Here is a 17,183-nt window from a genome sequence, read left to right on the forward strand (position 1 = left end):
TTCTGAACGCACAGTGTGCCTGACTGCAGTTCATTTTCCAGAATCATGACACTTTTTTATTTTTTCTCCTGAATGCAGCACTTCTGCCACAGACTCATCCATTTTTCTGTCTTGTTGAATATGGCATTAGTGGATTAGACAGTGAGTGGTAACGGATTTACTGCCAGAAATAGCTGACAATTATGTAGATCTCAAATTTTCTACTTTGCTTGGGGATATTTGGCAAAAGCATGCATAGTTATTTGGTTTGTATTTCTGAAAGGATGAAATGAACTGATTTGTGTTTTTTTAAGTCTCAAATCTTTCATCAGATCCCTGTTTTAAAAAGCATATAGAGAGTGACACACCTTAAGACCACAGAAGTCACAAAGCTTTTGTCTGAACTTTCCTTTTAACTACATATTTTTAAAATGAAGGTCTTTCTTGGTGCTTGCTAATCTTGACCCTTTGTTACAAAGGGTTTATTCTTACTGTCATATGAATAATTTAGTTTACACTTTAAGTCTCAATGATCTATAAGGCCCACAAATGAACCTCTGGAAAGGGAATGAAGCTGTTGTTGTATCAGTATGTAGCAATAGAGGACAGGAAGAAAAGAAAACTGTACCAAATTCAGAGCAGATCGTTTGATAAGCAACATAAGACTACTTCTGCTCAGTTATGACAGCAGGATACAAAAACCTGCTTAAGATTTCTCACAGCTGTTTACATAAAGTAGGTCAGTTGGGAAGGTACTGGGGTGTAACATCCGTCAAAAGAAGAGCAGAGGTGTAGTAGAGCTCTGAAGAACTGGGGAAGCACAAAACCAGAGTGCTATTGGAATCCTTGCTGTGTGCCTGCAGAACCAATGTACCATGTGTGTTCATCTGACTTCACTCTAAATCTATCATCAAAGGATTGTTTTGATTTTATATTCAGAAGGGTTTATTAAATATGACTAACAGCATTTCGTAATGAAATTGTACAGAATTAAATGTCACACTAAAATGTTATAATTATCTTTTCAAGATAATGAGGAAATTAAGCAAATTAAATTGTGAGGCTAGATCCTGAATCCTGTCAAAAATACTGGGGCCTCTTGAAGGAGCAATACAGAAAAGTAAATGCTAACTTTGAAATTTCTCTTCTTGATCAAGACTACAGGAGAGTTTTTTGCTGTGTAGCAATGTTGACTACTGCTATCCAGATGATACCAGACCGAAATTCTTCCCTGAGAACTGAAACCTACCTAAGGCCTATCAGGTTTTGACATAGATGGCCTCCATTGCTATTGCAGAGCTATTGAAATCATGTGATGTGTGAACCCATGTTTGACTATAGCATAGCAGCTTGCAGCATTTTCCTTATGGTTGGTGGGAGCTGCTTGCTCTTTTGTGTAAAATGGCCACAACTGACCAAATGATCTTACCCGAAATAGCAGTCTGATACAGTCCACAGCAGCGAGTTCTTTTTACACGGAGTGTTGTAGCCTAATACTTTTTCCATTGCACTTCTGTTTTTTTCTCACAGAGTTTGCTGTGCCATCTCCTTTCTTCTTCTAAGTGGGAAAGTAATGAAGCTGAAACCAGTACATTCATATCAACTCTTGGCTACACATCAGCAGATTATTATTGTCACTTAGTTAAAAATGTAAGTATTTTGTGCAATTGAGATTTTGTTAATAATAAATCACCGTTTTATAAGCACATACATGGAGCTGTCATTGTGATAAGGAACATGGTCTGAATTTTGTTTATCTTTTCTTACCTCAGTTACTTTTGCAGCCTTTTAAGGGAAAAAATGAAGTGGGAGATCTCTGGACAAACGAGAAAAATTTTATTAGATTATGCTGTAATAGGGGTTCATAAAAACAAAATTCCTGTTGCTGTTGTGTTATTAAAAAAAAAAAATCTGCCCTATCAATGTTTTTCCCTGCGAAGTTTAAATTATATATATTATTTTGTGTATGAGAATGTAACTTTGTGAATGCTTTTTTTGACTGTGTAAACTGCATTTAAAATTTAAGATGGTATATGAGCCCTACGTCTTGGGAGAAGTGTCTTTTACGTCTAATATGTAAAAATAATGGGGATAATATTTCATAATATGTTGACTTAAATTACATAAAACATATACAAATTATTAGTAATGCTTCTCTGAAATTTTGCCTTAACTCTTGGGGAAGCAGACCTAAAGCAAATAGCTTCTCACTTTTCAGATGTGGAAGGTATATAATGTGTGCTAAGAAACGTTTTGCAGCATAGTTTATTCAGGGATCTGGACAGTTTTATTTGGCATCAATAATAAAAAAACAACTAAAAATCAAGCTAAGTGAATAGAACAAGTTATTAACCTCTACAGTATGTCAGTCACACAGAGAACCATGGAACTAATGTCTGCTTATTTGAAGTATGTGTAATTTATTTTATTTTATTTAACAGATGGTCTTTTCATTAGTAACAGAACTCAGAGGAAATCAGTTCAATGGACTTAACATTCAGGGGAGGTAGGTGTTATCTAAACACCATTTTGATAGCTTGGATCATTATGGTTCAGTGAGGCCCAGTCTTGGGCAACTTAGCCTTTGGTTGGAAATATTTTGATATACATGTAGATAATTTCAGGTGTCGACAAGCTTGTTAAGATGTGCTTCACATGAGAGTTTATAGAATGATCTGAGAAACTTAGAATGGTTTGGTTTAGAAGGGACCTTCAAAGATCATCCAGCCTAACTCCTCTTCTGCAGGCAGCAACATCTTTCACTAGATCAGGTTGCCCTGTCCAGCCTGGCCTTGAACACTGCCCGGGACAGAGCATTTACCACTTCTTTGGGCAACCCATTCCAGTGCCTCGCCACCCTAACAGTAAAGAACTTCTTCCTTGTATCTAACCTGAATCTTCCCTGTTCTAGTTTGAACCCATTACCACTTGTACTATTGCTACAATCCCTGATGAAGAGTCCCTCTCTGGCATCCTTATAGGCTCCCTTCAGATACTGGAAGGCTGCTATGAGGTCTCCATGCAGCCTTCTCTTCTCCAGGCTGAACAGCCCCAACTTTCTCAGCCTGTCTTCCTACAGGAGGTGCTGCAGGCATCCTCGTGGCCTCCTCTGGACTTGTTCCAACAGTTCCATGTCCTTTTTATGTTGAGGACGCCAGAGCTGCACACAATACTCCAGGTGAGGTCTCACAAGAGCAGAGTAGAGGGGCAGGATCACCTCCTTCGACCTGCTGGTCACGCTCCTTTTGATGCAGCCCAGGATACGGTTGGCTTTCTGGGCTGCGAGCACACACTGAAGCTGGATCGTGTTAAGTTTCTCATCATAAAGTAGGATGCAGCAGACTGAGCTGAAAGCTAATGAGACTGTTACAAAGAGAAAAAATTGATTTCTACAATGAGAAAAGGGAAACTTTGAACTTAGGTTAATTTTTGAGCATAAGAATTATGAAATGGCTGTTTATTCAAGTTGCAGAGACAAAGGTAGTTTGCAGTTAACCATTGTTTCCTTTCTCCATTCAGTGGTGCTAACAGCAACACAGGTGGCAATGTCTGTGCAAATTGATTGCACGCAGTGGAATGCACTGTGCAGTATTCTTCAAGAACATATTTTGAAGATTATGTAGAAGAAGGAAATTGCCTTTGCAGGCTTTTTCTTCTGAGTAAGGGAAGCTTCTTAAGTTTGCTAAACCTGGATAAGGAAATAGAATGTTATAAAGGGGACTGATTTAAAGTCTCAGGTCTGTGAACTTTATGTGTATATCCTGGGGAAAAAAACAAACTACTGCACTTTTTGTACTGAAACACTCCTGATAATAAAACTGCATCTCAAGGTGCTTTAGTGTAAGAAACTTTAAATACATATTTGGTTATGTGCTCACTCAGAAATTTGAAAATGTGTCATGTTTTATTTCTCTCACTGTGGAAACCACAATGGTACCCCGTGTCCACAAGTCACAGCACATCTGTCAGCATATGCCAGTGATCATTAGGCAACATCTATTTGGGAGTAGGTTTAATACATGTAGAGCCATACAGTTAGCTCTTATTCACAGCAGCCTGTAGTGTAATTTCTGCCTCAAAACTACATTTAGCAAAACCTGCAGTTTCATGTGCTGGAAAACACATATGCTCTGGGAAACTGTAATTTCCTTTGCAAATGCTACCTCTTGCATTGTGTGCTATTTTCCTTTTTATGTTCCAAAGTTTCCATGTTTTGTTTATGTTCCAGGTTCCACTGTCTTTAATCATTTCCAAGCATGTAGTTTTAGTGTTGAGGTCAAGTGAGTGGTTCATATGTGAAGATCCAAAAGTCTTAAATTCCTTCAACTGTAGACCTGTAAGACAAAAACTTTTTAACTGAGCACTTGAAGACAGCAGTAGTCATACTGTTTGGTTCATAGAAGTTGTCTCTGTTGAGAGGATAAAGGTGAAGGGAACAAAAGGAGGCCTTAAAAGCAGCTAGGTGGTCTTTTGTGAGTGTCTAGCAAACCAACATGGGAGCTGTGAATCTATAGTCTTAGTCTGTGCTTTGCTGATCCTGAAAAAGGCAAGTATCCCCTCCTAGGAAGGGTATAATACTGTAATACAGTAATAATACTGAGTGAATGCAACTGGCTGCACTTCAGAATTGGGGTGATAGTCCTCATTTGGTTTGCCTTGAGCACTAAAATTTTCTCTGATCTCTTGAGATTTTTTCAGGCAATATGTAATGACACGTCAACAGTCATTCAAATAAGTATTTTTTTCTGCAATTAAGATACTCATCTCTTATATTTAACCTTCTGTAAATAATTTAATCTTCTTTTACCTTATTATTTTAGAAATTGAAGTTCTGACTTTTCTGAAATATGAACTCTATTTATTTTTTCCCTCAGAGTTTCAGCCAGTCGTGTGAATGCTGTGTCCCTTTTCTGCCTCCCTCTTATTACTTTGCCTGATCTAACTCCACTGCTGGAAACTCTCCTTCTTTACCATGGAGGTGCATCAAAAGAAATTCTCAGTTCAGAGTTTCTGGAGGCTGTGAATGAGGCCTTTTTAAAGTAAGTAGCATGGTCTGTTTACTTTTTATGCTATTTCCTAAACATTATTAATTCAATTAAATGTCTTTTCTCTGTGTTAGTATGCTGGATGCACTGTAAATCTTCCACAGTCAAATAGCAGAGCTCAGGTTGTTGGCCAAAGCAGAATTTTATGTTGCTGTTGTGAAAATTGTGGAATAACAGCTTCAAATATTGACTGGAACTTCATCCCACCTTTTCTGTAAAATGGAGGTTAAAGTCTTCAGTTATTTTAAGAATTTTATAAAAGACCTGATCGCTTTTCATTAAAGTGTGATTTACCTTTCACATAAGTCTATCAAAATTCCTAACTCAGTATTTTGAGAGCCACCTTTATTTTTCTGGGCACAAGATACATCCTTATGTTTGAGTGCGTCTATATTTCTGGTTTTTTTTTTCTGTGAAATTTGTTTTCAAGATTTTAAATTTTCCTGGTTTTCAGCAGATAATTTTTGATGAGTCTGAGGGAGCAATTTTTGAAATACAACTTTGCTTATTTTACTCTCACTAAACCTACAGTTTTGATAAAACAGTCTGTTGATGACAGCCAGCTGAGTGAAGCTGCATCAGCAAATTATCTATGCCAGAGAAGGAAAGACAGCGAAAGCACAGCCTGCTCCTGGTTGAGAGTTGGTTTATTCAAATTATAGCTGAGGGCCTGTATTATACAGATTTATTTATTTTTTTAATATTAGAGAAGGTCCTGTGTGAACACTTCAATTATCCATTTGTCTCCGTTTTAACAGAAGTTTTAATTGCTTTCTCTGTACTCAACATTGTAATTTCTGAGACGTTCCAATGGAAGTTGTTATATTGCTCCACTAAGGAATCCAGCAAAAATCAATAATTAGTGGAAAAGCACAATTATTAATTTGTACAAGTTACTAGAAGTTGAGGAATATATGTAGAAAAGGAATGTGAAGGTGGGTAGTGAAAAACATGTCCCAAAAAAGAGAGAGCTATCTTTCACTTTTCCACCTTTTGTGGCTTCAGACTGGACGTATTGCCTTCAGATTGGACGGGTTGCACAAGCAGTAACACAGTTTGGAAAACTTTCAGAGCAAGTTTATAGGTTCAGCACAGGTGATCTATACAGATGTCAGTAAGCCGATGGGCAGTCCATCATGACATACTTTTGCCACTTCATGATGAGAGTCTGAATCCTTTAGGTGGTCATAAAATGTTCTACTGACTGAAATGATTGTCCGTTTCTTTAACTTCAGGGCTACTTGTTTATCACAGTGAGCCCAAATTATTCAGTTCACATGGCTCTTGACTAAGTGATTCTTTTAGGGCCGTTGACAGAAATGTATGGTTTCTGTGAGAGCCAGTATAGGCTTATACCTGCTTTGCGTTCTATACTCCTGAACAGAACTGAGCATTGTTCCAGTGGGACCATCTGCAAGGGCAGTCACAGAAGGCTGTGAGGGCTGATATTTAAATGAATGTGTGGCAAAATACATACCTTGAAAATGGATCCCAAAATGGTGTTAAATCTTTCTTATCAGAAGCTTTAGTTTGCATGTTCTCTCTAGCCTAATTTTAGTTTTTTTTCAGTCTTAACTTGATTTAAGACCAAGGCACATATTTCGTGTTGTTTATTGTTTTGTTTGTTTGTTTTTAACATTTTAATTTGCAACTATTATGATAGTTACAAAAAATTTTCCAGGATGTTTTTTTCTGTGATATCTTTTCTTGTTGGGTGGTTACTTTAGTGTATTTTGAGTTGTGCTGATCCACACAAGTGTTGTGTTGACTCAAAATAAATTCTGCCTTTTATTTCCTAGTGATACAACACTGTACTTCAGCTGAGCTATAACTGAAGGCTTCAGGTGAAGCAACAACTACCTTCTTAACCATTTATCTTCTAAATGGCTCTGGGCAGTGTTGGCAGGCTGAAAACTTAGCTACCTCTACCTCATTTTTTTTTTTACTTTTTTGTCTGCAAGGACAGATAATGCTTTGGTTTGGACAGCAATCATACTATCCAGGGTCTTCCTGCTTATCTGTCAGGGGCTGGCACTTTCTGAGCAGACTGGTCTACGGGAAGCGGTCTGGGTTTGGAAGAGCACAGGTGTGGAGCAGGACCTTTCTCTAGAGAGGAAGGGAACTTCAGACTTAAACCTCATGTTTCCATTTGCTGGCATCCATCATAATCATTTTTTTTTTTGTTTTAAAGACATGTGGTAAGGTTTCATTTGCAGATGTTGGTGGTCCCCTGTCATTCTTTGCCATTATATACTGAACAGAGTAGTATAAACAGGATTTTCTCTCTCTTGCTGCAAGTTGATCTTTGTGTCTTCTTTTTCTCCAATGTGCTTTGAAAAAAAACCCAACAAAACCATAGATTTTTATCTTCCTTTCAGTTTCTCAGAGAAAATGGTATTTTTCTCTCTAAACCAGGAAGAAGATCTCCCTCCCTGAAACTGCTGTCTTCAGCCTGTGGCTTCGTCACTTACCAAGCCTTGAAAAAGCCACATTATATCTTTTAGACCAGCTGGTTTCCATACAGTTGAATTCACTGGAGGAAGTGGCTTGTGTCATAAAAGACTCGTTACTGGTATGTGCAACATGTAGTATATTTGATACTGCTCTGTCATGCTTCAGAAGTGACAGAGAGTTTCAAATTTGTCAGCATATTTGAGGGAAATACCTGTCATTTGGCATACAGCTTGCTAATGCAAAGGCAAATCTGGAGTCTTAAAAATGTCACTGAATATTTAGTTTTACACTGAATTGGTGGAAGAGAAAAAGTATTTCATCCAGTGATGAAGAATGGATGAAGAGAAAAGAATCTGACTGGTGGGGGTAGGTACTGAGCACCTGCCTCTGTCTTAAAAAATGCTAAACTTTGGCCAGGGAGGATTTAAAACTGTTGTTTCTTCAATCTTCATGCCTATGGCAGTTTAGCAATTTAAACAATTGAAATTCCTTGTATATTATTATAGACTACTTAGTTATTTGTTTTTGTTTGCAAATATGATCAGAATTCTTAGTACAAAATGTTTGCTAACTGTAATTTGGTTTTGAATGAAGTTTATGCAGTGTGCTAAATATCTTTCCTGTGAGAAATCATGACACAATACCTTTTCCAAAATAATGAGCTAATTGCAACAGAAAATTTAATTGTTAATTACAGTGTGAAATAGCATGTGTGCTATGCACTTGAATTATGTATTTCATAAAATAGAACTAAAAAATGGCATGCAGTATCTATCTTCAGCCTATGAAACTGCTTGCAGAGTATGTACTGTAGATAGGAAAAGAATGATGCCTTTAAATATTCTTAATTTTTTAATGGAATCTGCAAATTTCCATTTTAGGAATCCATTACTATACTTGCAAATCTCATAAATGCTTGTCATCAACAGCACTTTGTATGTCATCTGGGGATTTAGGTATTCTAGAAGATAGAGCTATATACAAGGCCTCATTTTTCTGTATCAGATACGCTGTGAGTTGAATACAGCATATGGTACCACACATGACTATAGAAATAAAATAGAAAAATCTTGGTTATACATAAAAAGAAGTAAAACCTTTGCTTTAATTATTGGTTTATTGTTTATTAACAGTGTTCACATTTGCCTTGTATTCACATCCTGATCCCCGAAAAGAATGGAACATTACTGTGCTGCCACACTTAGGTTGTCCTTACTTGTCTCTGCTCCAAAGTCTGCTTTCAAAATAAGATATCCATAGAGTGCAAAGACCAGTGCAGCAACTTTGAATGCTGGTTTAGAGAGGACATCCTGTGGACAAGGAGTGGAATGAATGGAAGTATAAAGAACAGAGCAGCTGAAAGATGGATATTGCTGGTTGATAGGCATTGGTAAGAGTGAGGATGCATGCATGGGAGATGGCATACCAATTAAAAACAAAAGGATTAGAAGCTTCAGAGGGGCAGTATAGAAGAAAAAGGTTTGATCCAGAAATTGTTTTCTCAAATATTTAATATGTTGTGCAGCTTGTACATGGTACTGTAAGGATACTTGTGTGACATTAGGTCAGACAGCACTTTAAAACCAAGAGTATGATTAATTTAGCCCGCTAGAAATATGTTTGAATATTTATTTAGGAATGTGGGTGTGCATTTTTGGCAGTTGGATTATTTGTAGGATTTGACTTCTGTTTGCCTTATGGATATGGTAATAAAAAGACAAAATTTAATTTATACTTTTTTTTTTCTATTTGGAAGAAAGCCTCTAGAGCACAAATAGGCACAAATATGTTAGTGATTTGATTATAGTATATAATAAGAATGAAATTACAATAAGCTCTTTCAAAATTTCATTAGCAGAGTAATTTAGCTAAATAAAATATCTTGATACAGTAACCAAAATGTATGTAAACCTCATAGAGGTTTATGGTACCCAGGTTGTTGTAAACCACCACACTTCTATTGTGCGAGAAACTTGATATACACTACCCTTACATTTTAAATCCAAGAGTAATTGTAGTGTGATGGTCCACTGACTTGTGTTTTATATGGTATGCTGTTAGGCTTGTGGATTTGGAGCTAAACTGGAATTAATACTGGAAATTCTATAGTTACTCAGAAGTAATAAAAACAAGTGAAATGGCCATCACAAATAGTTTTTTAGCTTCTTAGAATTTGGTGGATGAGCGGATGTCTTCTTTTCTGAAGTAACTTCAAGGTTCCTATGTGTGTGTGTGTGTGTTATCAACTAAAATTTGTATAAATACACGTATTCTAATTATATGCTTTACCAAAAATGCATATGTATCTAAACGCATTTCTAAAGCACATGTATGTAAAAAGAGATGTGAATGGATCAGTATCAATTGTAGTTTGTGTTCAGTTCTTAGATAGCTTTCCAAAGTGGTTTTATTTATTTCAAAGTTATGGTGCAAGAAAAATGCAATAGGGTGATAGGGACTAAAATTGGCCAGCTTCTCCTTATAAACCGTTATTGCTGTGTAATGTTTTTCCGCATTACCAGCATTCCCAAGTCCAGCCCAGCACTGAAATCATGGTACACTCTGCAGTTAAAGCTCTCTCTGCGGGGTCTCCCTTGCTGTTATTTTTCTTCAGCATTATAGAGCAAATACAGTTTTAGTGGGTGGTGATATGGTGACTCCTCTGTTGCCTGGCAGGATACCACATTGGAGACTGCTCTGGTTCCCACGCCCTTGCAATGACCTCTTGTGCCTTATCCCCAAATTTTGAATATAGCTGGTTCCAAGCTCACCTTCCGTTGGGAACTGTGCTGATGAAACAGGCATTAACGAGGGATAAAGGAAGAAGAACAGAGAGAGAAAAGAAGAAGCTTTTTTTCTTGTAACACATTCGGGCTAGGTTACAATTAGTTCCCACAGTATTACCTGTGGGAACAAAATTGTGTTATGGTAGAATTTTTGAAACAGTGCAAGCTAATTTGTTCATCATGTTGGTGAATTCAGGAGCTTTTTAAATCTCAGGGAAGAGATGTTTGTGGTTCAAAGTAAGTGCATGCTTCAAAATGAAAATACATTTGGCACTTGGTATGAGAAAAAGAATTAAGTGTATGTGAGTCTGGAAGTCAAGAGAACTGGTGTTTGTGATGTACTACCTTAAATCTGTTGTTGTGTGATCCTGAGCACAGGATCTTATGTTTACTCGTTGTTGTTTTAGAGAGCATTCTATGATGTGAACAAAATGCAGTATATGATTGTTAGTCTGTTCTTCTTTGTGCCGTTTACTTGTTCCTGTAGATACAACTGCATTTTTATTATTTCTTCATTCAGTTCTGGCTTTGTATTATAAATTACTGGTTTATGATTCTTCTTTCTGATAATATAATACAAGAGTAGTGAGGTTCTATAGAACTTGTGTTTGTAATGGTTTATGTTGGAGTATATTTCCCTGGTTTCAGCTGTTTTATTTCTTTCAGAAATCCCAGTGTTGTTTTTGGTTTCTTTTTCCCTCAAGGGGCAGACACTCTTGAAATACATAATCATAATATCACACATGTAGTTTGAATCTTTTTGGCTTAGTGCATGTTTTGCATGTTTAGTGCATGTATGGTGCATGTTTTAAAAATGACAAGCTCTTAGAAGATGTTTGGTTTTCTGAGCATCCTGTGAAAAATATTGCGTAGTCACAGACAAGATTATTGAAATATAAAATGCCTTTTATTTTGAAAAAAATAAGGACGTAATGTCAGCAATTGAAAATGCTATGAGAATCCCTCCTGAAATTGGTAGTCCCACCCAAAATCCAGAACTGCAGTTGAATGCAGCAGAATTGTGCTGCATGCTCAAGTCCTGCTACTACACAACAGGAACATCTTCAGAGTGCTTTGGAGACTGTTGCACTATGATAGCATTCTTACTTCTAGTGCTTGCAAATTAATTCCATGCAGTCCATTCATCAAAATCTCATGGAATTAGGTAACAGTGGGGTTTTTTTGGGGGGTGGGTTTGTTTGGTTGATTGGTTTTTGTTTTCCCTTTTGAATACCAGTGATGAAATTCATACTAATTTCAGTAGTGTAGATTAAATACTAGGAGCTATTAACTGTGGTTTCTTGTAGTGAGTACTGCAGTGACTTTCCTGCTGTCTGGCAGGAAAGGGTGGAGAGATTTTCATTGTTGCATACAGTACATTTATTTTGGTCTTGTTCAAAAGATTTGATCTTGGTATGTATGGGACTGCGGATGGACCCTGTCTAGTTTATGTTCAGTATATCTTAAAAACCATGTGTTGGTACCTCATCAGAAAAGTATGTGTACAGAAGTAGGTGGGATGTCTCAGAACTGCGGAATGGCTGGGGTTCAGTATACCTCTGGAGATTGTCTAGCCCAAGTTCCCCCCTTTTTTTTTTTTAATTAAAAAAATAAATTAATTTTTAATTTAAAAAATTAATTAATTTTTAATTTAAAAAAAAGAAGAAAAAAGGATGAACTTTTCTCTCTTTTGTCTCATCCAGACAGTTTTGTTCCCCTTCTCCTAGCAGTGGAAGTTTGGAGACCAGCCTTGCAAAAAAAGCTGCATGCTGTTCTCTTAAAAAAACCGGCTGTAAATGCTCTCGAGCACTAGATGGCACACGTTCAACAGGACAACTTAGCTGCAGCCTTGTGACAAACAAGAATCGTGGTAAAACATGAAAATGAGGTGCCATCTAATGTTTGCAGTATAGCAAAGACAACTGTGAGAAACAAGGAGTTTTTCTAGACAAGTTTGTGTTAAATATTGTCTCTTTATTTTCTGATTATCATACAGGACCATATAGAGTAAGTTCATCATTCTGCCTGTGTGCAGAAAAAATGTATCTACTAGTGCTTTTTAGCTTGAAACAAGCTCATAAAATTTTGGGGTTTTTTTTTAATAGTGTGTCAGGTACATAAGGCTGTTAAATAAATTACATTTATAAATGCTGTTCCTTCCACACATGATGAAGTTTATAGAATGCATTTTGTTAAATGTGCCTTACTCTGGATTGTTCAAGAACTGTATTTTTATCAAGTCTTCAGGTGTTAACTTGAGAAGCACATAGTGTGGAATTGTTTTTTAACTTAGGAAAAATCTACTTTGGGGAATGTGTAAGTAGTTATTATTCTTGCAATCTGTAGAAGCCTAATACATCTTAGAATTTAGGAATATGGGATTAGAAAGTAGCATGTGTACTAGTGCATGCTTAATCTAATAATTTAAAGCAGTCTTTTGTGTGGTAGTGTGATAAAAAGCCTCAGTTGTTTAGAAAAAAAAACAAACATTTTGATGTGCTGAGATATTTAGCTTGCACTAGCAACTCTGAAATTCACAGAAGATAACACTGAAAAAATGTCTTCAACCAAAATGTGTTTGGTAGTATTAAAGACAAAGGTCATTAAAAAAAAACTATTTTCTGGAATTTAATTTTGAAGATATAGCAACAATCTCAAAGCAAAACAGATTGTCTGCGAAGAAAAAGAAAAGCTTTTTGTAAATCTGCTCCCTGTCTCTTCCCTCTTGCAATTGCGTGCAACAGCCTGTTCTGTCACCTTTAGTATTGTTAGCGATTGTTGTCCTAAAGAGCTTGATATCCCAGGTGTTTGCATTTACCAGCTGTTTGACCTACCTGCTATCACTGTGGATCTCCTTCCATGACATAGTTATTTTGAAGAACCTAATCCTGAGAAAATCTGAGGGTTTAGTAAGAGTTGATCTGAGAATTAGAGTTTAATAATTGCATTGTAATAGTATCCATGAGTTAAATAATACAGTGTAAATAATAACATGTAAATAATACAGTGGTAGTTGTTTGAGTTGTTTCTTACTAATGACTAAATTTCTTTAATTTGTTTACCAACAGCCACAAGCAGCAAACCATCCTGCCATTTTCAGAATTGTTAATGAAATTTTCAAGTAAGTGTTGAAGTTATAGTGGAGATTGTTTCAAATGATCAGTTTAAACAATGAGGTTTTCTTCATTACAAGAAGGAGTATTATAACCTGGGATGTAATGTAATTTCAGGCTTTTTCTTTATCTGCATGCCTTAATGTCGCCTTCCATGTAGTATACTGCAAATACTGAAAAATGTTAAAACTCTTGTGAAGTTTACATAAAAGTTGTAATAAGCATTGATAGTATTTTAGCCCTTAAAGTTTAAAATTTATTTTGTACTTCAGTAGATATTTCTGGTTGAAATATGATATTAAGGTGAAATTTATAAATGCTGAAATGGTTTGGCCCATGCCAGCATGAGGATCACTACTGTTGCTGCAAGATCACTACTGCTGCTGCCAGGAAAAAGTGGCGGGTCATAGTAGTAGGGGACTCTACTTCGAAAGGAACAGAAGCACCCATCTATCAGCCTGATCCAGTCTCAAGGGAGGTGTGTTGACCTAGCAGAGGCACAGATCAGGGATGTTGTAGAGAGGCCTGCTCTACTAACTCCCACTGGCTGTTACCCACTTCTAGTGACCCATGTGGGTGCTAGTGATATAGATAGCAGTAGCCGAGAGAACATAAAGAAGGACTACAGAGCCCTGGGAGAGGTGGTTAGGGGCTCTGGAGCTCAGATCGTCTTTGTGTCAGTTCTCCAGGATACAGGGGAGGACCTTAAAAAGGCTAGGAGGATTGGCCAGGTTAGTAAATGGTTAGAATGGTGGTGCCATAGTCAGGGGTTTGGGTGTCTAGAACATGAGACTCAATTTAGTAGACCAAGTCTACTGGGGGTTGGTGTAGCTGGTCTTAACGAAGGGGAAGAGCGGTTTTGGTAGGAGGCTTCCCAGGCCGGTCAAGGATGCTTTAAACTAGGTGTGTTGGAGGAGGGGACCATCATTCCATCCCAACACACCCAGTCAGTTGCCGGCACCTGTAATAAATGCTTGGATCAATGCAGAGATATTCTAGTCGCTACAGCCAATCAGCTGGCTTCATTTGGAGCTTGACTCAGATGCCTCTATACAAATGCCCGTAGCATGGGGAACAAATGAGGAATTCGAGATGTGTGCACGTCTATGGGGTATGATACAATAGGCATTGCAGAAACATGGTGGGGTGGCTCCTATGACTGGAGTGTTGGAATGGAAGGTTACAGGCTCTTTAGAAAAGACAGGCACAGCAGGCAGGGAGGGGGAGTTGCCCTTTATGTTAGGGATAAGCTGGAGAGTATGGAACTCTGTCTGGGGCCAGGTGAGCTGTCCACAGAGAGTTTGTGGGTCAGGGTTAAAGGGAGAACAGCGATGGGAGACATTACTGTGGGGATCTGTTACAGACTGCCTGATCAAGGAGAACCTGCGGATGAAGCGCTCCATAGACAGATAGGAAAAGCCTCACGCTCGCAGGCCCTTGTTCTCATGGGGGACTTCAACCACCCTGGTATCTGTTGGAGGGGCAGTACGGCCCGGCACAAGCAGTCCAGGAGGTTCCTCGATTGTGTGGAAGACAACTTCCTTCTGCAAGTAATAGAGGAGCCGAAAAGGAGAGGTGCCATGCTTGACCTTGTGTTCACCAACAGGGAAGGGCTGGTTGGAAATGCATGCTCCAGGGCAGCCTTGGTTGCAGTGATCATGAGATGGTTGAATTTGAGATCCTCAGGACAGTGAGAAGAGCGTGCAGCAAGCTCACTGCCCTGGACTTCAAGAGAGCAGACTTTGACCTCTTCAGGAGCCTGCTTAGTCAGGTTCCATGGGATAGAGCCCTAGAGGGCAGGGGGGCCCAAGACTGTTGGTTGATATTCAAGGATCACCTGCTACAAGCTCAGGAGTGTTGCATCCCAACCAGAAGGAAGTGCAGCAGGAGGGCCAGGAGACCTCCTTGGATGGATAAGGAGCTCCTGAGGAAACTTTGAAGGAAAAAAGAGTCTTACAAAAAGTGGAAGCAAGGAGAGGCAGCCTGGCAAGAATACAGGGATGTTGTTTGGGAAGCTAGGGACCAGGTTAGGAAAGCTAAGGCCCAGTTAGAAGTGAACTTGGCTAGGGATGTTACCAGGACGGGATTCTATAGGTAGCCCTGTGGAGAAGGACTTGGGAGTGTTGGTCAATGAGAAAATGAACATGATCCAGCTTCAGTGTGCGCTCACAGCCCAGAAAGCCAACCGTATCCTGGGCTGCATCAAAAGGAGCGTGACCAGCAGGTCAAAGGAGGTGATCCTGCCCCTCTAATGTGTTCTCATGAGACCTCACTTGGAGTATTGTGTGCAGTTCTGGTGTCCTCAACATAAAAAGGACATGGAACTGTTGGAACAAGTCCAGAGAAGGGCCACGAGGATGATCAGGGGACTGGAGCACCTCCCGTATGAAGACAGGCTGAGGAAGTTGGGGCTGTTCATCCTGGAGAAGAGAAGGCTGCGTGGAGACCTCATAGCAGCCTTCCAGTATCTGAAGGGGCCTATAGGGATGGTGGGGAGGGACGCTTCATTAGGGACTGTAGTGATAGGACAAAGGGTAATGGGTTAAAACATAAATAGGGGAAGTTTAGATTGGATATAAGGAAGAAGTTCTTTACTGTGAGGGTGGTGAGGCACTGGAATGGGTTGCCTGGGGAGGTTGTGAATGCTCCGTCCCTGGTGGTGTCCAAGGCCTGGTTGGACAGAGCCTTGGGAGCTATGGTTTAGTGTGAGGTGTCCTTGCCCATGGCAGGGGGGGTGGAACCAAATGATAATGTCCTTTGCACTCCCAACTACTCTATGATTCTATGTTTCTATGCAGATGGAATTTAGCTAAAGCATTTGCATTTGCAATGTAGCCCCTTTACATTATGTATTGTTTACCACGAGGGCTTCCAATACTTTGTACTCAGTTTTCAGTGGCTTCTTCAGTTCAACTTATGACTTATTTTATCCTTTTGTTTATCTACTGCCAGGGTTATCAGTATTACTGTTTCAATACATACAGGTTTAGTGACTGAAATTCTTTGTGCATCAGGTGTTTTCCTTCTTAAGAAAACAAGATGTACATGTTTGTGGTGTTTGTGTGTCTGTGCACATGTTTAGGTTTGTGCAGCAGAAACAGAAGAGTCTTTGCGTCTTCGCTGTAATTTCTCTCTGGTTTGAGATGGCCTATGGGATGCAGTCCCACAAAACACTCAAGTATGCTTAACTGTAGGCATGGGAATAGTTGATCTTAACCCAACAAGATTGCTCAGATGCCAAATTTTCCTAATAAAGTGGTAATCTCTTTTTTTTTTAATTTTAAACTTCTTTCCCTATTGATAGGATAAATTATGTCTGCATTTATACTATATATACACTTACAAAATCTAGTTTATTTGTAGGAGATGTGTATAGGAGTGGAGGGGAGTGGGGGGGAGTGGTGTCTTTTTAAGGAAAATAGAATTTAAAAAGCCTGCAAAGTTAGCATTTGTCAGGCATAATGAGCCCAAACACAGCTTGCATCTGCAGCATACAAACAATGTACCTTTTTTTTTCTTCATTTCAATTAACAGTGGTGTGACAGCAGACTCATTATCTGATCTATTGTAGTCTAACTTCTCTATGCTTAGGAATGCATTGATGGAAACTGATGGAACTCCAGAAGTTATGACCATAATACAGGTGTTTACACAGCTTTTCCTTCAGGCTCATCAGAATGAAAACAAGCAGGTTAGTAAAGATCTATTTCTAAATGTTTCTTTTCAGTAAGAAGATAGAAAATTTCACAAAGAACAATTTTGCCCTTAAGAATGGTGACTGAATATATAAATAATAGCATCTCCCT

The 17,183-nt window shown here is 38.5% G+C and overlaps 1 protein-coding gene across 2 annotated transcripts in view; it reads left to right on the top strand.

Moving 5' to 3' along the window:
* Positions 1 to 17,183, top strand: part of FANCC (FA complementation group C) — a 94,843-nt gene that overhangs the window by 61,856 nt on the left and 15,804 nt on the right. For both annotated transcript variants that reach the window (XM_062640101.1, XM_062640096.1), the window contains exons 5-10: positions 1,510 to 1,629; positions 2,421 to 2,485; positions 4,854 to 5,018; positions 7,440 to 7,596; positions 13,333 to 13,385; positions 16,969 to 17,068. In XM_062640101.1, coding sequence (XP_062496085.1) covers positions 1,510 to 1,629; positions 2,421 to 2,485; positions 4,854 to 5,018; positions 7,440 to 7,596; positions 13,333 to 13,385; positions 16,969 to 17,068 — 660 coding nt within the window. The remainder of the gene's footprint in view (positions 1 to 1,509; positions 1,630 to 2,420; positions 2,486 to 4,853; positions 5,019 to 7,439; positions 7,597 to 13,332; positions 13,386 to 16,968; positions 17,069 to 17,183) is intronic.

Source organism: Pezoporus occidentalis, unplaced genomic scaffold (assembly GCF_034315485.1).
Source record: "Pezoporus occidentalis ecotype Australia unplaced genomic scaffold, CSIRO_AGI_Poc_V1 ctg117, whole genome shotgun sequence".
Lineage (NCBI taxonomy): Eukaryota > Metazoa > Chordata > Aves > Psittaciformes > Psittacidae > Pezoporus > Pezoporus occidentalis.